The 24,950-nt window shown below is 39.7% G+C and overlaps 1 protein-coding gene across 1 annotated transcript in view; it reads left to right on the forward strand.

Moving 5' to 3' along the window:
* DCC (DCC netrin 1 receptor) overlaps positions 1-24,950 on the forward strand; it is a 958,218-nt gene that overhangs the window by 777,801 nt on the left and 155,467 nt on the right. The window contains exons 13-14 of the mRNA XM_073343560.1: positions 18,100-18,241; positions 21,279-21,389. Of these exons, the coding sequence (XP_073199661.1) occupies positions 18,100-18,241; positions 21,279-21,389 (253 nt within the window). The remainder of the gene's footprint in view (positions 1-18,099; positions 18,242-21,278; positions 21,390-24,950) is intronic.

The raw sequence follows: 24,950 nt of genomic DNA on the forward strand, positions 1-24,950 counted from the left end.
TTTTGCCTGTCTTTTTTTACCAATGTGTGAGAAGTCTTTTATTTCCAATCTGTCTATAATATTTAGCATAATATCAAAAACATTGTATAAAACACAGGACAGAGAAATCAGAGAATAGCAGTAACAAAGAGGACTTATTCTTCCCATAGTCACTGTGGGTTTCAAGTTGTAAAAACACTGCATTGAAAAGCATGGGGGTTTATGCCTGTCAAAAAGTCATGCATAGCTCAGTGCTGAATTCTGTTTTACACACTCATGCCAGAAAACCTCACTGAAGTAACTGGACTAAATTCAAAAGACTTGGAACAAGGACCAAGCTAAGTAAAATTTCCCTTGACATTAAAGTCTTGAGTAAGAACTTCATAAAAGCTCAAAATTAGGCCCACTTGAACTATTCACATGGGATAGAATTCACGCTCAAGCAGGGGGTCTACAAAAGGCCTAAGCAGGACTTAAGTCCAACTTAAGCACTACTTTGAGGTCTAAAAGTGTTGCAGATGCCTTGTGTTGGCATTCTGTGCAGGGTGAATTTGACCCATGGTCAGCTGGGAAAAGCTGTCATTCTAAAACGTGTGCTCTAGCTCAGAAGTTATGGGCTTGATGTAGGAAACACTTGGTGAAATTCTCTGGCCAGTGATGTGTCAGAAGTCAGACTACAGGTTTATAATCATCCCTACTGGTCTTAAAATCCATGATTCCATGGAAATACTAACTATTGTCTTCTGCAAGTACCTTCTAATTCCATCTCTGACACTGACTCCATCTCTGTCTTTGTCAAGTCACTAAGACTTCCTTCCTTAATTTTTCCCTCTACAAGAGGAGGATGTTATTGTATACCAATCCCAAGGGTGTTAAGGTGTTTGTTTAGTTAATATTTGTAAAGTGGTGCTAATAAGTGCTCATTCAGGTGAATTTTTGCACACACACCACCCAGCTTGTTTTGAGGATTGTCCATTGAAACACTTTTCTAAATTTCAGAAACAATATGCAGATCCCAGCACACACACCTAGGTTCCACTTCTCCTACAGTCAGCCCCTTTCATTTCCCTGCCCCCACAAAAAGGGTTTAAGGCCAATCCTGTGTACAATGCTATGTTAAGAGTGGACATGAGTCAGTTATCATTTGTGAAGGGAGGGGACTGGAGTAGAAATAAACAAACTGGTTCATATGCTAACCCAAGAATATCTGTGGGGCGCTGACTCCTTGGGTGCTTCAGGGCTGGAGCATCCATGGAAAAAAATTAGCGGGTGCTTAGCACCCACTGGCAGCCAGCTCCCCCCTTCATGCCCCCCCCAGTGCCTCCCGCCCACCAGCAACCCTGCAGATAAACTCCTCCCCCTCCCTCCCACCGCCTCTTGCCTGCCATGGTCAGCTGTTCTGCGGTGTGCAAGATGCGTTGGGTGGAGTGGGAGGAGGGGGATGGAGCACACTTGGGGGATGGGGCAAAACTAGGTGGGGGTTGAGTGGGGACAGGAAGAGGCGAGGGAGAGGGCTTGGGAGAAGGGGTGGGGTAGGGGCGGGGTCTGGGGCAGGGGTGGGGCCTTGGAGGAAGGAGTCTGGTGGGGGTGGGGCTGCAGATTGAGCACCTCCAGGGCCCAGATGAAGCTGGCACCTGTGTCTGTAAGGTTTAATTATTAACTTCTGGGGCCCTGTCATTCCCCATCTTTGTTTCTCCAGAGGATATCAGTAGTTCTTACAAAGGTCAATAGAAATTAATGGTATTCTTGGACTCTGGCATATGAAATGTTGCCTCTTAAGAGAAATTTTAAAAGACATGGGAAGTGTCTTGTTGGGTAGGAAATCCATTTCTGTGTTCATTATGCGTTTGCACAGTGTGAATGTGTAATTGCACATTCATTCTCAAAACCACACATTCCGAATATTGGTTAAACTGTGCAATAGTCTGGAATTATTCCTGGCCGTTTCCAGCCATAAGAGGGTTTCTTGTTTCCTCAGGCTTGATGATGTGGTCACCTTCTCCCAGCCTCATGTTCTTATATCTTTGAGCACTTCAGCAGCAGTTGTACACACCACCTGTAACTTCACCTCTTCATTGATTGGCTCCTGGTTCAGCCCCATGCAGAGTGACTTGCCCACTGTAGATTGTCCTCAGTCAGCTGCTCTGATGCAAGTTACGTGGCTTCTTTTTTTCCTTCGAGAGCTCAAAGCTGCCATGCATGCAGGCAGCTGGGTCCCACTCTGCTTTCTTTTTAGGCTACAACTACTCTGTAAGCTAGTGATATGATTCCCAGCTGCACACACTTACATATGATAGCTCACATTAAGCTAGCACCCTAAAAATAGGAGTGTAGCCGGGGTAGCATGACCAGTGGCAACAGAAGCAGTATGGGCTAGCCGGACTGAGTACAAAGCCGCCTGACCCCTGTGGGTACATACTCAGCACAGCTAACCTTCTTGCTGCTGCCCTGTTGTCCCAACTACACTACTATTTTTAAAAAGAAAAGGAGTACTTGTGGCACCTTAGAGACTAACCAATTTATTTGAGCATAAGCTTTCGAGAAGTGAGCTGTAGCTCACGAAAGCTTATGCTCAAATAAATTGGTTAGTCTCTAAGGTGCCACAAGTCCTCCTTTTCTTTTTGCTAATACAGACTAACTCGGCTGTTACTCTGAAACCTACTATTTTTAGTGCTCTAGCTTGATGAGAGCCAGTGTGAGTAGGTTTACACGAGCTGGGAATCACACACACCCCAGCTCCAGGTGTAGACATATCTTTATTGTGTTGGGGCGAGAGGGAGGGGAAATGAGCAAAGATACCTATACCTCCAGGGGTACCACAAGGCGGGGATGGGGGGGAACGAGCAAAGATTTCCGTCTCCCCCCCCTTTGCACCTGACACATTCGGTAAACTTTTATCCCCTGGCTGGGAGTGCTGTTAGGCCTCAGAGGCAGCGTGGTGCCATGCCGACGGGTCTCCTCCCGCTGCCTGTAGAGAATGGCAGTGGCGGAGGAACGCGGGCTGTGACTGCTGCCAGCTGGTGGAGAATGCGCTGCCTCTCCAGGACTCCTTGCATGCTGCCCATGGGGAGGGAGGATGCTGAGAACTCAGAGCTGGGGCGGGGGTGGGGGAGGGGCTGTGGGGGAAGGCGGGATGCAGATTCTTGGGGTGCTGGTTCTTGGGAGGGGGCAGTGGTGGTCTGTTGCCAGCCTTTTCTTACTAAGCAGCCTGTGTAGGAGCCCAAGCTCTGCTGCCATATCCAAGTAGCTCCTGAGGCAGCTCAGGGTGGGGCCGGGATGGCTCAGCCCCAGGTGTCGGCAGGAGCGAAGGGCCTAGTCAGGCTGCCAGTATAGGCACGGCTCAGAAAAGCACCAACCCCACCAACCGATTCAACTTTGTGATGCAGGATCAGATCTGTCAAGGCCTGTCTCCACCCCCAGCCCTACCTCCTTGGCCAACCTGACTCTGGCTCTTAAACCCTCCCCCACCAGTGGCTGCCCCAATCTCCTCCCTCATCCAGGGTCTCCTCCCCCCCAAGCCCCTCACTTCCACTTCACACGCCCAAATCCCCTGCACCTAAACTCCCTCTCCCCCTTCCCCTCTCCCCCGTGGTCCTTGTCTTGTAACAGCCCCCTTCACACTACCTCTAACCCATTGTTCACCCCAGTCCCACAGAGCTCATTCACAAGACATTTTCCTTGATTAACAGCTTATCAGTGAAATATGATTTAATAATATTTGCATGTTTTGTCACTTCTTTGTAGGCTGAAGAATTGCCATTTTTGTTAGCTCAATAACATTTTGGGAAACATTCCCTAAATTTTTTAGACTTCAACCCCCACCCCTCTTGAGACCCAAGATGGTGCCCCTGTATAGATCTTGCACCTTTCACAAGAGAACTGCATTTATACTCTTTGAATTAGAGAACCAGAAAGACAGCATCCAGGATAATAAATAAGGCTACATTTTAGTCACGGGTATTTTTAGTAAAAGCCATGGACAGGTCACTGGCAGTAAACAAAAATTCACCTGCCCATGACTTGTACTTTATGCCCCTGACTAAATCTTGCATGCTCTGGGGTAAGGGGTGTCCCAGGTGCTCTGCGTGTGCTCTGGCGGCGCGCATCCCAGGACCACCGCTGGTGCTGGGTGTGTGATGGGCAGCAGCATGCAGCATGGGACCCCCTGCTGGTGCGGGGGAGGGGGGGTGCGGAGGGCGGCCCGGGAATCCCGCTGGGGGGGGACAGCGGGGGGGTGGCTCGAGACTGTCCTAGCACCAGCCGGTGCAGCTGGCCCAGGGGCTGCCGAGCTGCTCGGCGGCCCCCAGGCCAGACACACCGGCCTCTGTAGAAGTTACAGAGATTCCAGAAACTCGTGGAATCTGTGACCTCCATGACAGACTCGCAGCCTTAATAATAAGTAAATAGTAATGATAGTCATACTTTGCACTTCTATATCGTGTTATATCTGAGGTTCTCAACGTGTTTGATAAACCTTCACTAAATAAGCCTCACAACATCCGATGTAGCTCACGAAAGCTTATGCTCAAATAAATTTGTTAGTCTCTAAGGTGCCACAAGTACTCCTTTTCTTTTTGTGGGGGTAAGTAATTACTTACTATACCCATTTTGCACACAGCTGCATTGGGACAAGTAGAAGTTAAGTGACTTTCTATAGGTCACACACAGTCAGTGTCACGGCAGCAACTACAGCAGTGAAAAGAGAGAGTACAACTGAGTTTTAAATTTCAGTCCTGCACTACTGTAGTAAGTGGAAGTTTTAACTTTAACTTTAGTGGGAACAAGATTGGTGCCCTAACCTTTATAGACCAGATTCTGGCACTCTTATTCACACTGAGTAGCAGTCATCAGGGATTATTTGTGGAGAGAGATACTACTCAGAATGAATAAGGCAAGAGTGCAGAATCAGGCCTTAGTTAAGCAGTAAATTGTAGATTTCTGCAGAACTCTCTCATCCATCTAATGTGGTCACAGTGACGTGGTTTTTGTTGTGATGACAAAAAAATCAAGAGCACTGTGGAAAAGGAATGACTGATGAATATGTCAAGCTGTCTTGCAGTAGCTTAACAGCAGTAGTACCAACCTCAGTGCATGCTATTAAGAACCTGGGCACCAACCCCAAATTGGTTGTGAGTTCTACACTTAGATTTCACCAAACAATTATCAACTGTAAACTCCTTAGGCACTGTAACAGCTTTAACATGGAGTCACAGAGAGTTCCGTTGTGTACTCCGATCTGCCACTGAGGTAAGCCTAACTTTCTGATAGATGATCCTTTACACTGTGAATCACAGTCATATTCGAGTTACGTCCAGTCCCAAAAGACCAGTGATTTTCCCCAGGTCAATTGCACCTTAGATCTCACACCCAAAAAATGCTTGTAGCCACTCCTATAATAAAATATATACAGATTTATTAATAGGAAAAGGAAATGAGTTATTTCCAAGGCTAAAGCAGGTAAACCTATGTACAAAAATGAGTTTTAATCTTAAATTTCAAAAGGTAATAGAAGCTTCTATAAGTAAACTCTACATGTCCTTTAGGGCTAATCCAGGCTAAGGAGCTGGGGATCTCTTCCTTATGCACAGAAATCTTGCCCCCAGAGTCCAAGCAGCAATAAGACACAGTTCCTCCTTGTTAGAGTTTTTTATTCCCTTCCCCATTCTGCTTTTGAGCTGCAAATTCACTGGATGGGAGGAATTCACTTGCAAGACATATCTTCATGGGGGTAAACAACAAAGTCTTTTGTGCTCTTTAATGTTCCACTCTAGTCTGTGTGGTGTTGAGGGGCCTTTCTTCTGCTGGAGATTGGTATTTCATGCTAGTTAAAGTATCTTTCCTGTCTAGAGATTTACATGGTGACAGAGGCTCACAATGCAAACACTCAGATATTATTTTATAATGTGGGATACAGATGTTACAGGTGAGATGAATGCAGGCAGAAACTTAAAAGCATTCTATAAAGTCTAAACACTAAACACATTCTTAGAATTCTAATATCTATTTTAACAATACACACAGGTGAGCGAGACTGATTTCAGTGTTCCATTAAGGCTTGGGGACATTGGCATGAGCTAGCACCTGATCAGCCAGCATCACAGAATGCATTATTTAAAAAATCAAACTTCCCATTGCTGAAGTATGAATATTTAATAAACAAAATTAGAAGGGGTGGGATCCCTGGTTTTTTGTTTGTTTTTGTTCTGTTTTTTGCTCCGATGGACAACTTACATATTCCATATCCAAGAGAGAAGCAGGCGAATAGCTCCCTTAGAGTGATTGCTAGGAAGCTCCTCAGATCTGTGCTGCATAATTAAGGAAAAGAACATTACTATTGTTTAAAATGGAAATCTCTTTGAAATATTTAGAGATTTGGTTTTAATCTGAATCTTAATAGCCTAATTATTTTGGAATTGTTGTGCCCTTTGTTTTATAAACTGTTAATCATAGGGCTCTCATGCAGATATTTAAGTAATCAGCACTGGTGTAATCAGTAATTAAATGATAGCCAACTACAGGTGCTGCTAATTGTTAATCAAATGCATAATTATTGCATCTGTAATTGAAAACTCAACTGAAGTATTGATACTTGCCTATGGACCTTGGAACAGTGAAATGCCTCTTGGTATTCTGGAAGTTGACTTGAGCATTTTACAGGTGTGGAATATTACAGAGTTGTAGGAGAATAAAATTGGCTCTAAACATCAGTATCAATGGCCCTGCCCACTCCAGTTCATATGAATAAAATTGGTACTGTAGATCAGAACTGGCTTGACTGGCTGTTGAATGGGTGTTTGAATTTTAATAGGTTTATTTGCATGAGAACAAGCGGCTTTCTGCAGATGGTTTTGCTGTCCCTGTACGTCTGGAGTTGGCAAATGCCAGGGCCATTACATATGCAATGTGACAGTCAATAAACAATTATAGAATTCTTATTTTGCCAGGAGGCTGCAATCAGTATCAATGTGAATTTGCTGATTGGCCTTTATGGGGGGTTAATTAGTCCACATGTTTATAGCCATTTGGAAGCTAGAATGCTGATGAGGGAAAAAAGCAAATATCACTGGAATAAATGAACCTGAGTCAGAAGGGAAGGCGTTCATACTAAAAACTAATATTTTACCTCTGTTGTGATATAGTACTAGAGCTGGGTAGGAAATGGTTTTCCTCTCTTTGGAAAAAAAATGAGATTTCAAAAAAATTTCCTATCCCAAATTGGAACAAAAAGTCAAAATCTTGAAAATTTTTGCAAATTGGAAATCGGTTTGGGTCAATTGAAACATTCTGTTTCAACAGTTTTGAAATGTTTCACTTCAGTTTTGACCTTTATTATTATTATTATTATTATTATTATTTTATTTATTATTTATTTTACTAAATTTACTTACATTTCTAAATGAAAAGTTGTTTTGAACCAAAAAAACCCCTGGAACATTTCATTTAGAAAATGTCAAAGTTCCATTTTTGACAGCCTCAAAACTTTCTTCCATTTTTTTTAAAACAGGAAATTAATCAAAACTGACCTTTTCCCATTAAAAGTTTCGCTTTAAAAAAAATCAGCATTTTTTTAATTGGAAAAAATTTTTGTTGAAAAATTCCCAACCAGCTAGATAGTATTTCTAATACTATATTTTTTACCTCCAAAGAGTACTTCACTGAGTTGTACATATTTATTACCCACATCGTATTTAAATACAATAGTAAAGTAGGCTAGTTTAGAAAGAATGAGAGCAATATCTGTTGTTTTTTTATTTAGTTATTTGAATGACTAATATATGACTGCATATACAATAACTGCAATTGTATCACAGAAGCATAGAAAATAGGGAGTGGAAATTAGAAATGATTTTTTTCCATACTTACTGTCATCCCATTACTCTTAGTTATACTGTCTTGTGCCACCCTAAATAATTCTTCTCTTTACTTGTTTAAACTCTTTAGACACATGTATATGGTTATGCCCCCCTCTCTCCCTCTTAGTAACTGCATAATCAAGATACAATTAAAGTTAAACCAATGTTGCACTTTGGAAAATCCCACCAGCTTTCTGGGCTGGGCCACTCAGGAGAACCATGAAGAGGTCCTAGGTGTTATATCAGTCTTCTTTTCCTGATATATTTTTTTTACGTTTGTGGTGTTGAGACGCTATTAAATATCTAACTGTATCATTTTAATTTGAGAGCTCTTTGGGGAAATATTTGCAGAAGAGAAATACCCAAAACACACTGGCAGAGTCTTAATGCTGTCAAAATCCTCGTATAATTTTTTTGTTATGATAAACAGTGGAGCAAAAGTGGTTTGATAAAAACAGCATGATTGGGGACTTCAAAACTGCGGGAATCCAAGGCAACTGTCCACTGACATCAGACCTGTTTTGTAAATCAATTTTCAGTTTCCAAGTTAGTTGTACAATAAAGACTTCCCTAACAGTGCAGAGTAAGTCAGGTGTGGAGTGGCGATGATGCTGAAGAGGATTGAGGACTGAGATCTGACAGCAGCAAGTATATTTGAGGAACTGCAGCTTTAATATTAAACATGAAACCTCCGCTGCCTCTTGTGCATACACATACTAATGGGGCAAGGGAATGTGTTAAGGTAGGCAGGGCATTTCATTTACAATAATGTATCAAGGAGTAAAGTACCCCTTTAACTGTGCCCCCTCCCCTTGTAGTGTCTTGCACTGTATGTACAGTGTTGTTCCTGGGACATAAGTCATCCGGCTAGTGATTGAACTTCTAATTGAATCTCTGAATGTTCAGAGGTTCAGTTTTGATCCGCCCTCTAAGTAGGAAGGCTTAGCTGACCTGCCCCCTCCCCGCCCCCCACACACACCCAAATGTCTTAAATATTGGGTTTCTAAGCTTGAGTAAACAGGCTCTCTTGTGAGAAGGAATGTATTTTATATTCCAGGCTTACCATGAGAACAGTCTATTTACAAGGTAGCTTAACACTTCCACTCCCAGCCAAAGTCAAGACGTGCAATGATTTCAGGGGTGAGAAGAAAATGCAAGTTATCTGAATTTAGGGATTTTAAAAAAAATGTTCTCTTTGGGTTTAGATTAGAGTGAAGTTTTGGGTCTGTTCCTTTTTTATTTTTTTTTTTTTAACTAATACTGCTAGACCTCTTCTACAAGAGAGGAAGTGAATGTTGTGGGATGCAGGATGCAAGATAGACATTGTGGGTTAAATATTTTTATTATGGAGATCAAACATAATGAATTAATTTTTTTTTCCTGATGTCTCAGCGGTACAGTTGGAACTAAGGTCCTTTATATCCATTGCATCACTTTCCATATATAAGCAGAATTGCTAGAGCTGGTTGAAAAATGATTCAGTGTTCACAAAAATGTCATCCCTATTTTCCATCAGCTTCTGAAGTTTTCTGACCAGCTTTAATGGAAAGTAACTGGATAAGGAGTGAATTCTGCCCTCCCTCACCTCTTATGCTTTCAATGGTTCCCATATGCGGCAAAACTATCATGGTTCTGCTCTGTATATGTATGTGTGAGAGAGATGGATTTGGGGAGTCAGTGCAGGAGATGAACCCCCCAGTGTGCTGTACAGAACTGTATGGGGATTTCTGTGCACAGACACAAGTAGGGGAGTGACAAAGGAAAGAGAAATGAGAGCTATTTCAGTCTGAAGACTACAATACTGGCCATGGGATAACTTTTTAGCTGATTTGCAGCCTCAGGGGAAAGCTTCCTCCACCCAAACCTTCACAAGGAGCCTCAGGACCTAGCCTGGTTGATCTGGGAGTTCCGTAGTTTGGTTACTCTTTTATATGCATAAATATAGATAAGGACTGAAACGTAGGGGACAAGTAAATTATTTTCAGTCACAATAACTGGGGTGTTCAATTGAAGTACTATATTTAGTCTGAGGTTCTTGATATCATGTGTAATACTTGGGCTTCATTTATATTCTCACAGAACTGAAGCACATGTGACCTCTTTCAAAGTGAGACACACTTATTTCTTACTAAACATCATACACCAATTCCAGAGACTACCATAGTTCAGTTTCTAAACAGAGAGTTTGGATTTTGCATATAATCTTAATCTTTGCCCCATGGAAGCCAATTACACATAAATAAAACCTAATGGGCATTTCTTGGAAATTGATCTTATCCCATAAGTGAGCGAATTCACATGTAGCAATGTGTCAGTACATTAAGCTGCCTTCACCTCAGGATGGTTAACTTACTGGTGAAATCAATTACTTTACAGTTATGCCATCTGTTAGCACATCTTACTGCTCGAATAATACATTGATTTTCATGTTCTCAGGCAAAAAGGAAACATTTATTTGAGAAAGCTGAAGCAATAACTTGCCTTAAAATACACCTGAAGACTATACTTGTTTCTCAAATATAATCGTTGTTTCTTCTCAAGTCCCACATGTTTTTCAAAAAATACTTGATTCAGGAAATGGTCTACATGTTCTCCTCTGATTGGCTCAACAACTATCGGGTTATTCAGGAGACTTGGACGTAATTGTAATGAAAAAGGTACACCCTTTCTGATAATACAAAAACAAGGGAACATTCTATTAAATGGAATGGTGGCAAATTCAAAATACTAGGAAACACTTTTTCACACAATGCACAGTTAGCACATGGAAGTCATTGGCACAGGATATCATGGAAGCCAAGAACTCAGCAGAATTCAAAAAGCAATTGGACATTTATATGGGTAATAAATCTATCACGAATTCTAATAGTAATTTTTTTTAAAAAGGGTTTGGTAGAAATTGGAACCCTCATGCTTGACAGCATAAGGCAGCATCTGAATATTGGGAGTTGGTTAGGAATTTTTTTCTGAAGACAGACTTTTCCTGAAGCCTAATGAAAAATGTCTTGTACCTTCCTCTAGAGCAGCTGGCATTGACTGCTGTTGGAGAGAAGATACTGGACTAGCTGGGCTACTGTTGCTAGTCTGATCCTATGAGACAATTCCTTCTTAAGTACTGAAGATGGGTCACACTAATCTTAAAGCTTTCCATCAAATGTGTTTAGGAGATTGTTATTATTTGTAACTGGTGTCTGCTGTGAATGGTATTCTGCATTTAGATAAAACAACGAGGAGTCCTTGTGGCACCTTAGAGACTAACATATTTATTTGGGCATAAGCTTTCATGGGCTAGAACCCACTTCACCAGATGTATGGAGTGGAAAATACAGGAGCCGGTAAAAATACATGAAAAAATGTGAGTTGCCTTACCAAGTGTGAGGTCAGTCTAACGAGACAATTCAACTGACAGCAGGATACCAAGGGAGGAAAAATAACTTTTGAAGTGGTAATGAGAGTGGCCCATTTCAGACAGTTGACAAGAAGTTGTGAGGAACAGTTGGGGGAAATTAGTATTGGGGAAATTAGGTTTAGGTTTTGTAATGACCCTATGCATTTAGATATCATTCCCTAGAAGTATTGGAACCACTGGTACTGTGCAGTGTAGACAGGATGCAATTACTCTGCTGGAATATGCTGGTTTTGAAGGAACTACCATGGCTAAACTTGAAATTCAGAATGACTGGTGCTTCGAAGTCTGTTCCAGAAAATTCTACTTTCCATAATGATGGCTTACTTTCTTATTTAATATAAATCTCTCACTACATTGAGTTCATTTTGAGGGAGAGTGGAGTTTTGTTTAAATTGAATATGTACTAAAGTGCAATACATAACATTCCTATGAATTTTCAGCACACAGTAAGTATGTGCAGTACACAGTTTGAAAGAATACAATTTGAACAGAAATTATTGTTAATATTTAATGCACACAGTACACAACACTTACAAACTTTAAATAATTAATCTTCACAATGTTGCTGTTGATATCAGTAAACGGCAGATACGGTTAGACTGAGGCAGAAATAATACGTAAAACAGAGCCTTTTATGCAACAATCTCAGGTCATTTTACAAAAGTTAGTAAATGTTATCCCCAGGGAAACAAAAGAAAAGTTAAGAGTTTGCCTAGGAGTCCAGGTCTAGGTCTCCTGACTCCCAAATTTCCTGCCCTGTTCAATGAATAGGGTAAGTGATTGTCCAAGGTCATGTAGGAAGTCAGAGTTAGATTTGGGATTAGAACTGAGTTGTTTCTTGCTCCTAGAGTGTTCAGAGAGCTATAGTCCATCTGTTAGTTGAATGAAGTCATCAGATGTGGCCACAGCAGATGATTTGAATTTACAATCTTCTTTCTTTTATTTTTGTTCAACTTTATACAAACTGTATGTGTTAGGATATAGATATTCAGGCCTGTCTGCAAAGGCCTGTACTCTAAGAATTTAGGTGTATTCTTATCACTTGGCTAGTGATAGAGGTATAAAAGAAAGAATCAAAATCACTGTCTGCTGGTGTAAGGGCCTTCTCTTACTGTGACAGTCTGAGGCCCTGTTCTTAGGCTAAGGCCTTTGGCTAAGCAGCAGAGGCAGCCATAAGCTGGGAAGCGAACGGTCACATCCTCACATTCCAAACTAGTCACATTGAAATAAGGTGCTATTGGGCTGTTAGGCACTATCAGGACAGGATTGTATTCCTATCACCTCCAGAGAAAGGGAAGTGCCTAGAAAATGTAAAAGGAAACTTAGTTTGATAGCATCCTGTCTGGCAAGAACTCACTTATCAATAGCTGGGATGTGAAATCCTCACTTCTGTATTGTTTTGTCATTATAGTTCCCCCTTTGCTATTGTTTGTCTGTATAATCTCTGTCTGGTTCTGTGATTGTTCCTGTCTGCTGTATAATTAATTTTGCTGGGTGTAAACTAATTGAGGTGGTGGGATATAATTGGTTACATAATCATGTTACAATATGTTAGGATTGGTTAGTTAAATTTCAGGAAAATGATTGGTTAAGGTATAGCTAAGCAGAACTCAAGTTTTACTATATAATCTGTAGTCAATGAGGACGTGACTGGGGGTGGGCATGTGGGTGTGTGAAATGGGAACAGGGAATGGGGGTAAGAAAATTGGAATCATGTTTTGCTAAAGGGTGAGATGGGAACAGGGAATGGGGGTAAGAAAATTGGAATCATGTTTTGCTAAAGGGGGAAATGGGAACAGGGAATGGGAGTAAGGAAGTTGGAATCATGCTTGGCTAAGGGCAGGAATTGGAACAGGGACACAGGTGTAAGGCTCTGTGGTGTCAGAGCTGGGAAGGAGGATGCTAAGGAAGGAAACTGGAATCATGCTTGCTGGAAGTTCACCCCAATAAACATCGAATTGTTTGCACCTTTGGACTTCGGGTATTGTTGCTCTCTGTTGATGCGAGAAGGACCAGGGAAGTAAGTGGGTGAAGGAATAAGCCCCCTAACAGTATGTGTCTGTGTATTGTGCAGCACAATTACACAACTTTACTCTAGAGTCCTCCTGTTTTAATTCTATTTCCCCTCCCCACATTTTTGACAGTTTTCAAGGCCAGGTTTTCTAACAAGGGGCATGTGCAAATCAGGTACATATGTGAACTCAAAAATGGCCAACTAGGTGTATAACTGACCTTTCAGGATGAAATTTAATAGTGAAAAGTGCAAGGTCATGCATTTAGGGATTAATAACAAGAATTTCTGTTATAAACTGGGGACATATTACTTGGAAGTAACAGAGGAGAAGAAGGACCTCGGCGTATTGGTTGATCAGAGGATGACTATGAGCCGCCAATGTGATATGGCCATGAAAAAAGCTAATGCAGTCTTGGGATGCATCAGACGAGGTATTTCTAGTAGAGATAAGGAGGTGTTAGTACCGTTATACAAGGCACTGGTGAGACCTCATCTGGAATATTGAGTGCAGTTCTGGTCTCCCATGTTTAAGAAGGATGAATTCAAACTGGAACAAGTACAGAGAAGGGCTGCTAGGATCATCCGAGGAATGGAAAACCTGTCTTATGAAAGGAGACTCAATGACCTTGGCTTGTTTAGCCTAATTAAAAGAAGGCTGAGAGGAGATATGATTGTTATCTATAAATATATCAGCGGGATAAATACCAGGGAGGGAGAAGAATTATTTAAGCTCAGTACCAATGTGGACACAAGAACAAATGGATATAAACTGGCCATCAAGATGTTTAGACTTGAAATTAGATGAAGGTTTCTAACCATCAGAGGAGTGAAGGTCTGGAACAGCCTTCTAAGCGAAGCAATGGGGGCAAAAGACATATCTGGCTTCAAGACAAAGCTTGATAAGTTTATGGAGGAGATGATATGATGGGATAACCTAATTTTGGCAATTAATTGATCTTCGACTACTAGTGGTAGATATGCCCAATGGCCTGTGATGGGATGTTAGATGGGGTGGGATCTGAGTTACTACAGAGAATTCTTTCCTGGGTGTCTGGCTGGTGAGTCTTGCCCACATGCTCAAGGTTTAGCTGATCACCATATTTGGGGTCGAGAAGGAATTTTCCCCCAGGGCAGATTGGCAGAGGCCATGGGGGTTTTTCGCCTTCCTCTACAGCGTGGGGCATGGGTCACTTGCTGGAGGATTCTCTGCACCTTAAAGTCTTTAAACCATGATTTGAGGACTTCAATAGCTCAGACATAAGTTAGACATGGCCTGCGTTGTGCAGGAGGTCAGACTAGACAATCATAATGGTCCCTTCTGACCTTAAAGTCTATGATTCTATGATTCTTTCCTGGGTGCAGTTACTTGATTTGTGGATCTAGTTGGTGTAATTGTGAATACATTTTGCATGTTCAGTTGACCTTTTCTTTGAAAATTGCATCCTCGTTATCCATTAGCATTGCAAAAAAAAAAAAAAGACAGAAAAAGAAGAAGAAGAAAAGCAGCAGCTGCAGCGTACACACAACATGTGTACATTGTTTATAAAACAGGACAATGAATGTTGGATGAAAGTTCAGGTCAATACCTACTTTTTCTGAATAGATTTACCTATTGGGGGTACAGTGAATGAGAAGCTGGATATGAGTCAATGTGTGCCCTTATTGCCAAGAAGGCTAACAGCATTTTGGGATGTATAAGTAGGGGCATTGCCAGCAGATCGAGGGACGTGATTGTTCCCCTCTATTCGGCATTGGTGAGGCCTCATCTGGAGTACTGTGCCCAGTTTTAAGCCCCACACTACAAGAAGGATGTGGAAAAATTGGAAAGAGTCCAGAGAAGGGCAACAAAAATGATTAGGGGTCTGGAACACATGACTTATGAGGAGAGGCTGAGGGAATTGGGATTATTTAGTCTGCAGAAGAGAAGAATGAGGGGGGATTTGATAGCTGCTTTCAACTGCCTGAAAGGGGGTTCCAAAGAGTTCTAGACTATTCTCAGTGGTAGAAGAGGACAGAACAAGGAGTAATGGTCTCAAGTTGCAGTGGGGGAGGTTTAGGTTGGATATTAGGAAAAACTTTTTCACTAGGAGGGTGGTGAAACACTGGAATGCGTTACCTAGGGAGGTAGTAGAATCTCCTTCCTTAGAGGTTTTTAAGGTCAGGCTTGACAAAGCCCTGGCTGGGATGATTTAATTGGGGATTGGTCCTGCTTTGAGCAGGGGGTTGGACTAGATGACCTCCTGAGGTCCCTTCCAACCCTGATATTCTATGATTCTATGATTATTGGTCCTCAGTCAACCTAATGTGTGTCATGCAGTGCAGTTTGCAATCACTAAAAGAATAGGCCCTTTGAAAACATTTGAAGATGTGTCTAAACATTATGGTGGAGAGTTGTAATCTGTGCCACGTTATGAGTGGGGTAGTGCCATGTCCATTGCTGTGCCACAATAAGCATAGGGTCTGACTTTCAAAAGTGCAGCTCTGAATGAAGCCAATGATATCTTTGGCTGCTGAGACCCATACAGTGCTGCTGGTGATGACCTTACAGACGTGCAGGCCAGTGTACACAGTCTGATTACAGTGGAATTATTGCAATAATACACAGGTGGTGAAAAATCCTTTCAGTGCATTATTAAAATTTCTTTTCAGCCATGCCTAGAAGACTCATGAAACAAACTTGATAGCTGAATCTTTTTGTGGTTTCCTTAGGAATCCTGGTACGAGAGAAGTGAAATATTTTCCTTCAGTAAATTGTCCCTTCTATAAAACATAAAGGATTAAAGTACGAGTAATTACTATTCTCTCTCAAACCGAGTAAAGGAGAAGAAGCACTTCAGAGCCTTAGCCATTGATTTTTGAGAAGCAAGGGTCACATGTTAAGTACTATTGATGAAAAGCATTGCTGCAGTGTCCATGGAGACTGAGCTGAGGTGAAAGTGAACCGTTACCATAATAGTGACAGCTTTGGGTAGAGCTGTAAGGGACTGGGACTTGTCTAACTATAAAGTAGTTTTATGCATTACACCTTGAATGTGAGATCAAACCCATTGCTCCTATGGGGCCAATCATTCAAGGGTCTGCCATCACTATTAACTTCAGAGGGAGATAAAGATGCACAGGATCATACAAAGGTGCACAGTACCATGCAGTTTTTAGGGCCCACAGAGTTCTCAGATTTATATGAGCTAAAATCCCTCATTTAAGCAAATGTTAACAGAATTACTGTTAACCTCCCAAAAGAATTCAGAAGCATTTATTTTATGTTCTCCATTACGTCTATGTTTATAGCATCTCTTTTCTCAGCAGTTGCATTTTCCCATAACTATATTACATGAATGCAATTTTATAGCCAAAGCTGCTAAATCCATTTTTTAAAAAACAATCATTCCTTGAACTGAAAAATGTAGCTTGTTCTACCAGATTGAAAACCCCACATATTGATTTTGAAATGCATAATTGGTTTGGACCAATAAATCACTATGCAGTAGATGTGCAAAATTGATTTTTATATTGCAGTAATTAATTTGATATTTGCCATAACTTATATTTGTGCATGGACTAAGCAATTCAATAATGATAATTAATTGTATATGGTCAAAAAACTATCCACTGCCCTGTAGATGACTCTTCCTTTTGTCCAAAAGCTGGCTGCATAGGTTCTGTTGAAGACTGGGTATGTTACTTTTATAGGGCCCTGATCCTGTGAGGTCTTGAACATCCTAATTGTCCAGTGATGTCAATGGGAGTTAAAGGCACTCAGTACTCACGTGACCAGAATCTTACAAAGAGTGAATTCCCAGACAGTGGTCCTGGGGAAGAGATACTGATGAACAACAAAAGCTCCCTTATAAATGGTAGCTCAGATTTCACTTTTCAGATAACAATCATGCCTTCGGGGATTTTATTGTATCTGTTGATAACATGGTGTAAAGTGAATTATCATAAAGAATCCTAAAAGCAACTACCTCAGTTCTCATAAGGGACCAATGATTTGGGGACACCTCAGTATTGGGAATGTCCAGTTTGAGACACCTGTTTTTCAGACGGTGTGGTGGTCAGTATTTATGAAAACCAGGCTTCATTTAAGGTGCTCCAAAAATGAGACAATCAAAGTCATTTTTGGAAAAGGCAGGCCAATGTATTTACACAAATTTTGATCAATCTTAGTGCTATTGACTTCATTGAACAATTCTGCTAAAATGCTCTAATGTATTAGAATCATCAATAAGATTAAAACCAAGGGAACTGATTTTTTGATGGGGACTAGTATAAGTCAGAAATTATTCCACAGAAGTCAATGGAAGTAGAAAGCTCTTGATGTGAATCTGTCTCTAAATATTTGTACAGCTAGCATGGGTGGTTTTTTAACTTCGAGGTTCACTAGAAAGTGGAGATGAGCCACAGTATATGTTCACATATAAAGATGACAGCTGTAATATCACAGAAGTGCATGAAGGAGCTGAGACATCCCTTTGGCCTGTTGAGATGAAATGTTCCTGAAACTGAGACAGTTTTCTAGCAAGAGACCGTGCTATTTATCTCCCAAGCTTCAACCATCCGTATAGTTAATTTTGCCAATTAATAGGTAGTTTGTGATATCATTGTTTTAATCTTTTCAAACTTATTTGGTGCCTGGTTTAAATTACATTTGTTTGTTCTAAAGTTAGTAGTAGTAATTAAAATTAATCAATGTTGTTATAAAAAACAGCCTTGACATCTATTTCTTCTTCCTCCCCACACCTACCCCCACCACACTTTTCTTTACTTGTGATTCCATTTATTGTGGCTCCATTTCTCATCTTCTTTTGCAAAAAATTCAACATTAACATCTCCTGTTTTTACAGAGCATCAAAGTTAGTTGGCTACCTCCACCATCAGGCACACAAAATGGATTTATTACTGGCTATAAAATCCGACACAGAAAGACTACCCGCAGGGGTGAGATAGAAACACTGGAGCCAAACAACCTCTGGTACTTGTTCACAGGTCAGTGTTCATGGTGTAGCCTTGCAAGGTTTTGATGAATTAAATGCTTTGGGAATAAAATATATTTTCACTTCAAGGAAACATTGATTTCTTTTCTGGCAGGTGACATTTATTGGGCTGTACAGGAACAACCTTTATATATTTGTTTTACTTTTCTCCTTAATGCTTTTTTCATACATTTTGTCCCCTGGATTTCATCACCCTAATGAAAGCAAATTCCCTCTGTTCATCTTAAACCTAGCTTGGTTTCTCAGACCACTGAGTCCACCACAAATCCTTTCTCTTAGTACAACGACATCTACCACACTTATTTTTTCGCCATCCCTCTTCTTGTACTTTATGGGGGGGAAATCTCTCTTCCAAGTGTGACAGGTCCCAACACTACACTATTTTAAAAATATAATTGCCATGCTAAGTGTAAGCAGCCAAATCAGTACTTTCAAGGTAACATTAAATTAAACAAAGAATAATTTCATTTCAGTTCTTTCTGGAGGAGGATGTTGTCACAGAGCAGATGTATCTGTATTTCTCCTCAATGGCCCAGCTAGGGCACCCAGTATCAAGCTTCCAGCTCCCCAGTCATTGCCTTCCTTTGGTGGAGACCTGCATCTCATGCCCTTCTGATTGGGGTAAATTTTCAGGGTGCACAGTTCCCTTCCTTCACTGTGTTATTCCCAGCATAGGCAGGCTACTCAAGCACACCTGCTTGCTTTCTCTTCGGAGATAGTTAACAGGTGTAATTGCTACAGTTATATGTCACCACACTGTTTTTTTATTCTGTACAAAACTATTTTTTCTTAAGATAAAAGCGCTACAGAAAAAACACATTAAAAGAATAAAGAAGCTACACACATGCTAATAAGCTTACCAGGGTTCAACCCAACCCTAACATTACATTCTGGCAGAAGCAGTCCTTCAAATCCCCACCAAAGGGGATTCCTTGTGCTTACAAGTTCCTCACAGCTTCAGCTCAGAATAAGCACACAGTCTTATGGACCTCAGTAGGCCCAGTGCTTCCAACCCTTCCCTAAAGATTGGGGCCCTCCATGGACCGGGATCCTGTCTATTTTCTGGATTAGAAAGACGGCACTGATCCTGTTTAAAACCAGGCTATTTATCCAAAAATCCTGAAGAACTAGTATATGCATAACTCTCCTGGGAGGTGCCTTCAAAGGGTTGATAATGGAGAAAGTACGTTAGCATCCCCCTCCCTGATCAAGGAGGTACATCAATTCCACAATACACTGTTTCATTTGCAATACCAATTGGCCCCCAAAAGTATTAATCCTAATGGTCCCTTCTAGTCTTAAAGTCTGAGTCTATGAGTAGCATTTAACTTGTTTTCAGTAAAGATTATCTTAATTCCATAAAGTTTGTCCAGGATATCGTGAGACTCTCATAGGTATATTTTCATATTGCACCAGCAATATGTGTTTATTGTGAAGGAAGTTAAGTTCCATAGGTGAAACCCAGACTCTCCCCCTGAAATATCCCCATTCCATTTACTTTAAAATAAAATAGTATTGTTTGAGATTTGAAAATATTTCTGTCTCATAAAAATACATATGTCAGGGACGAAAATTATATTTATGTTGAAAAAACACCAACTTTGTTTAGAGTCACAGAACACCAAACGCAGGAGATAATTTTTACATAATTAAGACCTAATGATGCAACAATGAGTAGTTCTTACTCATGTAAATAGCCTCAAAGATAATGGGACTACGTGAGTAAAGGTTGCAAGACTAGTGATTATTGGATTCGGAGCAAGGTAGTTTTCGGGAGATACAAATGTCAGGTTTGTTGGGAAAGAATGAAACACCTGATAGGTGATTTCAAAATAAAAAGTGGTGGATGCTGAGAGACTTGGAGTGTTAAAAGAGCTCCAGGTGGTGATGGATTAGAAGGAATAATGCAGGTGATATGGTCAAAGGTACATAATGAAGGGAGTTTTATCACATGACTCCATAATGTGTTCCTCTGATATCATCAGTTTATGATATATCCCTCTGTAAAATATACTTATGCACGCACACTGTACTGTAGACACTAATATAAATATAATAGAGCTACCTTGACCTCGGAAAATTCAACATTGCTTAGGAAGAAAGAGTGTCCTTAAAGTTTTGACTCTAATTGTAAAGTGAGACTCAAATGTAGGCATATGCCTAGCATAGAGGACTGGGTGCTGGTTGTCTTTGTGGGGGGGTTCAATGTGTGGAAGATTTTCTGCATTTCAAAATATTAAGTTGGGTATTTTGTTTTGGGAAAGTAGTGGAAATACATATTTAAATGTGCAGGTTTAAAAACAAAACTTCCTTCAGATCGCATTATTATAGGCTCTAACATAATAAAATATTAAAAATAAAATAATAAAATCATTGCTAGAGAAGCTGAATTGTACAGTTGTTTTAAATGGATGACTTAAATATTCAGTTGTAAATACTTTTTACAATCCTCTATTTGTTAGGCAGGTATTTTTGTAGGATAATGTAGAAACCTGTAATAGCAAAGTAACTTAGAGTTACAACAAAGATTTTAAAAGGCTGCTATCTGTTTTATTGTAAGTTCCAATGACTGATAAATTTAAATTGCTGTTTTTAATTTTGATCATTCTTCTTCAGAGAATGTTTGCAATTGAACATAACAGTTTTTCTTGTACTTTACGGTCAGGATGGGCTAAATAAAATGATAAAACACTTATAGGAGGTTTGGTGGCCAGATTGCTTCACCATAGTCACATACGGTCCAGAATTGAGTCTATGAGTTAAACTGATTTGGTACTAAGTAGCAACAGTAATAGAAATTTAGAGTGACCAGTGGTTCTGTTGTAAATGAATATGTCTGTAGGAACATACCCACTATTGCTATTCGTGTAAATGAATATATTAGTGCAGACCTGTTTATCTACACAACTCAATGTGGCAAGGAAGTTGGAATTTTACTGGAGACTATTCATTTTGCTCTAGTTCTGTTGCAAACTTTGGAACTTGATAAAACTATTTTTTCTATTTGGTTTATCTTATGTTTTTAACAGGACTTGATAAAGGAAGCCAGTACAGTTTCCAGGTAGCTGCCATGACAGTCAATGGGACAGGACCCTCGTCGGACTGGTATACAGCAGAAACTCCAGAGAATGATCTTGATGGTAATTACATTTCTTTTCAGACATTATCAGCACATTCCTTCTAGGTTTTTATCTGACGGGTGTCATTCTAATTGTTACCTAGAGCTTTAACCAGATGCTGTGCAGGTCTTGGGTTAGATTCCAGTGATTATAGCTGCAGGAGCTGTTGTCTGGGTGTTTTTGAGCAGAAGAACTCAGTGATTACCCATTATTAAGATTGCCTGCTTGCATTCTGAACAAGTGAAGTGGAAGGGACAAAACAAGACAACTTAATTTTATTCCCCCATTTACACTGGCACTCTAAAAACTCTCATTTTCAGTCTCACTTTTTTTTCCCCCAGTTTTGCTGCACTTGCGAAAATATACAATAACAATCTTGGATAATAACCAACCAAATAATGCGTACATAGATTTCACTACTAATATTTCTTAAGCTGTATCTCTGGTCTGATCACCAATAAAGCATCAAAAGTCTTTGTTGTAATTATCAGGTATTAGAATTTCATGCCTTGTGTCATGACTATTGGAAAGAAAATTAGTAGGAAGTGAACCAATAACATTATGAACGATAAACATAATCAATCAGAGAAACACTTAAAATAATAGTGATGCCTCTAACTCAACAAAATGTGCCTACAAATGTCTTGAGGATTATTGTCTTTGAAGTATCTGTTTTCAGATGGTTGGCAATGAAGGCACATAATAACTGAAAGATGATAGAAACAGGAACCTGAAAAATATGGAATGTAAAAATGAGCACAGATGTTGATATAAAAGAAAAAAAGTGACTGAAAGCAAAGGGACAGATACAATGACTGAGACATTTGAAGAACTAAAAGAAGAAAGAGAAAGTAATGGAAACATCTTCCTACTTTCAAAAGTAAAGAAAGTGCAAGTAAAATGGAACAAAAAAGATGCAGATAGAAATTGAGGGGAAAAAATAAGGAAATTGTCAAGAAGCAAATATGTAAGGAAGGAGATCAATAGAAAATATGGGGAAACTGAACGAGGGGAAAAAAACTAATCAAGGCTCAGAAGCAAAATAAAGCCAAAAACATCTAAAGAGGAACAAAGGTAAAATGGATGAAAGAATAAACAGTCAATAAGTAAACAGGCAACAAGAGATTGTCATCTTTCTTTTTTTTTTTTTTTTTGGACTAAGAGTCTTTTCTCATGATTTCACAACCAGCCTGCCCTACTTTGAGCATTTTTCCTCACCAGCATGTCCAATTCCATTTTTATGGAGGAGCCAGGAATGACTCTATCTGGCTTACTTGGCACCTAAAATATTGTATTCAATGCAGCTGGGTTCCAATGAACATTTTAAAGAGGTGATGACACTTCTGGAAGTGATGTGACCATACTGACTGGCCACAATATGCTATGGTATCTGGTGATGTATGCTATCATTCTACTAACTACTATTTTGGGTGGATAGCGCTTTCAGAAATGACACATTACTCAAGATGAGAGCAGCTGGCCATTCATTTGGAGGTAGATCTTAGTAAGTAAAAATAAATATATTCTAAACACGTCTCAATATTTAATATCATGTTGTTGTTTTTTAAAGCAAATACATCCTTTGACTTTATTTATTTATATTGCAAAATGAAACACAATGCATTTCTTGGAACACATTTGTTTTTATTTGCATTTAATCTGTATGAAAATATCATATTTGTTTTCATCCAACAATATATATATATGCATGCAAAGATGCTAGCAGCGTAATCATCGGGGACATGCAGTGAAAATGAAAACACCCTGATAATCAAATTAAACTGAAGACTTTTTTCATATATTGTGTCTACACATATTTTCATTTACAGTACCAGTGAAAAATCTGTAGTGAAGCTGCAGCAGTCTGACACTTTGCGTGCTCTGTGTTGCATAATATATACACCACTGAGATACTTCGATAAGCTCTGGGGAGAAATCGACTTATTACTGTAGTTATGCAAAGTCCTGCAACTGTCAGCTAAATAGTAGAAATGCCATTGCACAGATTGTTAACCGCAATTCCCTTTCTGCTCTTATGGTTTGTGCAGTTTTTCTTGCCTTCACTGTATGTCTGCTTGGCATAAGCAACACAAAGATGAACAGTTTCTAAGAGAACTACACTAACCCCTATGGATATTCTTTTTAATTAGTGTGTTTTGTTAAAGTGATTAGAAAGCCAAACATCACTGCTTATTCAAGGTTCCCTGGAAAGCTTGTGTGCCCTTACTGACAGCTGGGAAGCTTTTAAATATTTATTTTTGAGCCTCAAATTTTGTGCTTTAAAAAATGGAAATTTAGCTTTCCCCATAGGGTCTGATTTAAATAGCAAGGATGCAAGAGACTCAAGTTTGCAAAGGTATCCTCCAGGAAAATGGGTTTAGGATTTTCAGTTTCTGCTTACTGCCTTGAACAGATGGAAGCTATTATAAATATTAGTGATATAGTTTAACTTCAGCTCTGAATTAGTGTTTAAAAGCATGACAAGCTAAACCTATATTACAGTATAGTTTCTTCTGAAAATGAATTGTGGGAATACAGGAAGAAAATGAAAATAATATCAGATAGCCTTAATTTAATATGTAAAATATACAACTATGAACTCCAGAGAACCCTCTACAACAATTGCTAAAGTGACCCAAATATAAATAACTTCCTTAGTGTTGTCAGTTAGCCTGAGGAATTAAGGACCTTTAAACATACGACATTCACTGAATGAAAGACATGTGGTTGGACCATTACATAAAAGAGTAATTGATTAAGGATGAAACAAAGAAGATAGTACGTTATGCAGTGAAACTATGGGATAGGATTTTATTTCTTGGAGAATCTAGCTTGACTACTTGGCACCATGTAGACAAGCCCTAAGATTCTCAAAATGTGCATAGTGCAGAAGGTAAAGAATGCAGAATCCAAGTAACATGGAGTGCCAGATTCAGCCTTCAGATACTTGTGTGCAATTCTGAGTGACTTCAGCAGCTGACGTATACATAGAATTTTTCCTTCTATGAACGAGGACAGGAGACATCAAATTACAGTCAGAGAAACTCCATGCACAATTGCAGAGTGCAATGAGAGTGGAATCTTTATTCATGTTAGAAGCGTTGACAAATGTAGAAGTAGAACGGAGATCTTTCAAAGCAGGTTTGAGGATTTATGTATAGAAACAGAATTTCAAGATTCCTTCTTTCGGAAATGTCTCTGGCACCATGTTTAATATCAGGTAGACAGAAAAAAGGTTAGAAACAAAGGCATAACTGGATATTGACTATAAAAGTGCAAAAAAATGCAATAAAGAAGAGACCAAGAGATGTATCTATACGCTCTAAGTAGATGTTTACATGCATTTAGCTGGAAGATGATGGGGAAGTGAGAGTTACTAGGGGCTAAATGTAAAAGGTATGTAAAGAGTAGAGCTGTGTGAAGGATGTAAATTATGCTGCACAAAGTGTTTCAGATCTTGAAATTTGGCGTTGTTTTGAATCAGAACAAAATCAACTTTTAAAAATTCTCCAAGGGATGATTTTAAAAATCATTTCAAATCAAGCACCACATATACTTTGGCTTCAATTTTGACTTTTTAAA

The sequence above is a fragment of the Lepidochelys kempii genome, chromosome 5 (genome assembly GCF_965140265.1).
Source record: "Lepidochelys kempii isolate rLepKem1 chromosome 5, rLepKem1.hap2, whole genome shotgun sequence".
Lineage (NCBI taxonomy): Eukaryota > Metazoa > Chordata > Testudines > Cheloniidae > Lepidochelys > Lepidochelys kempii.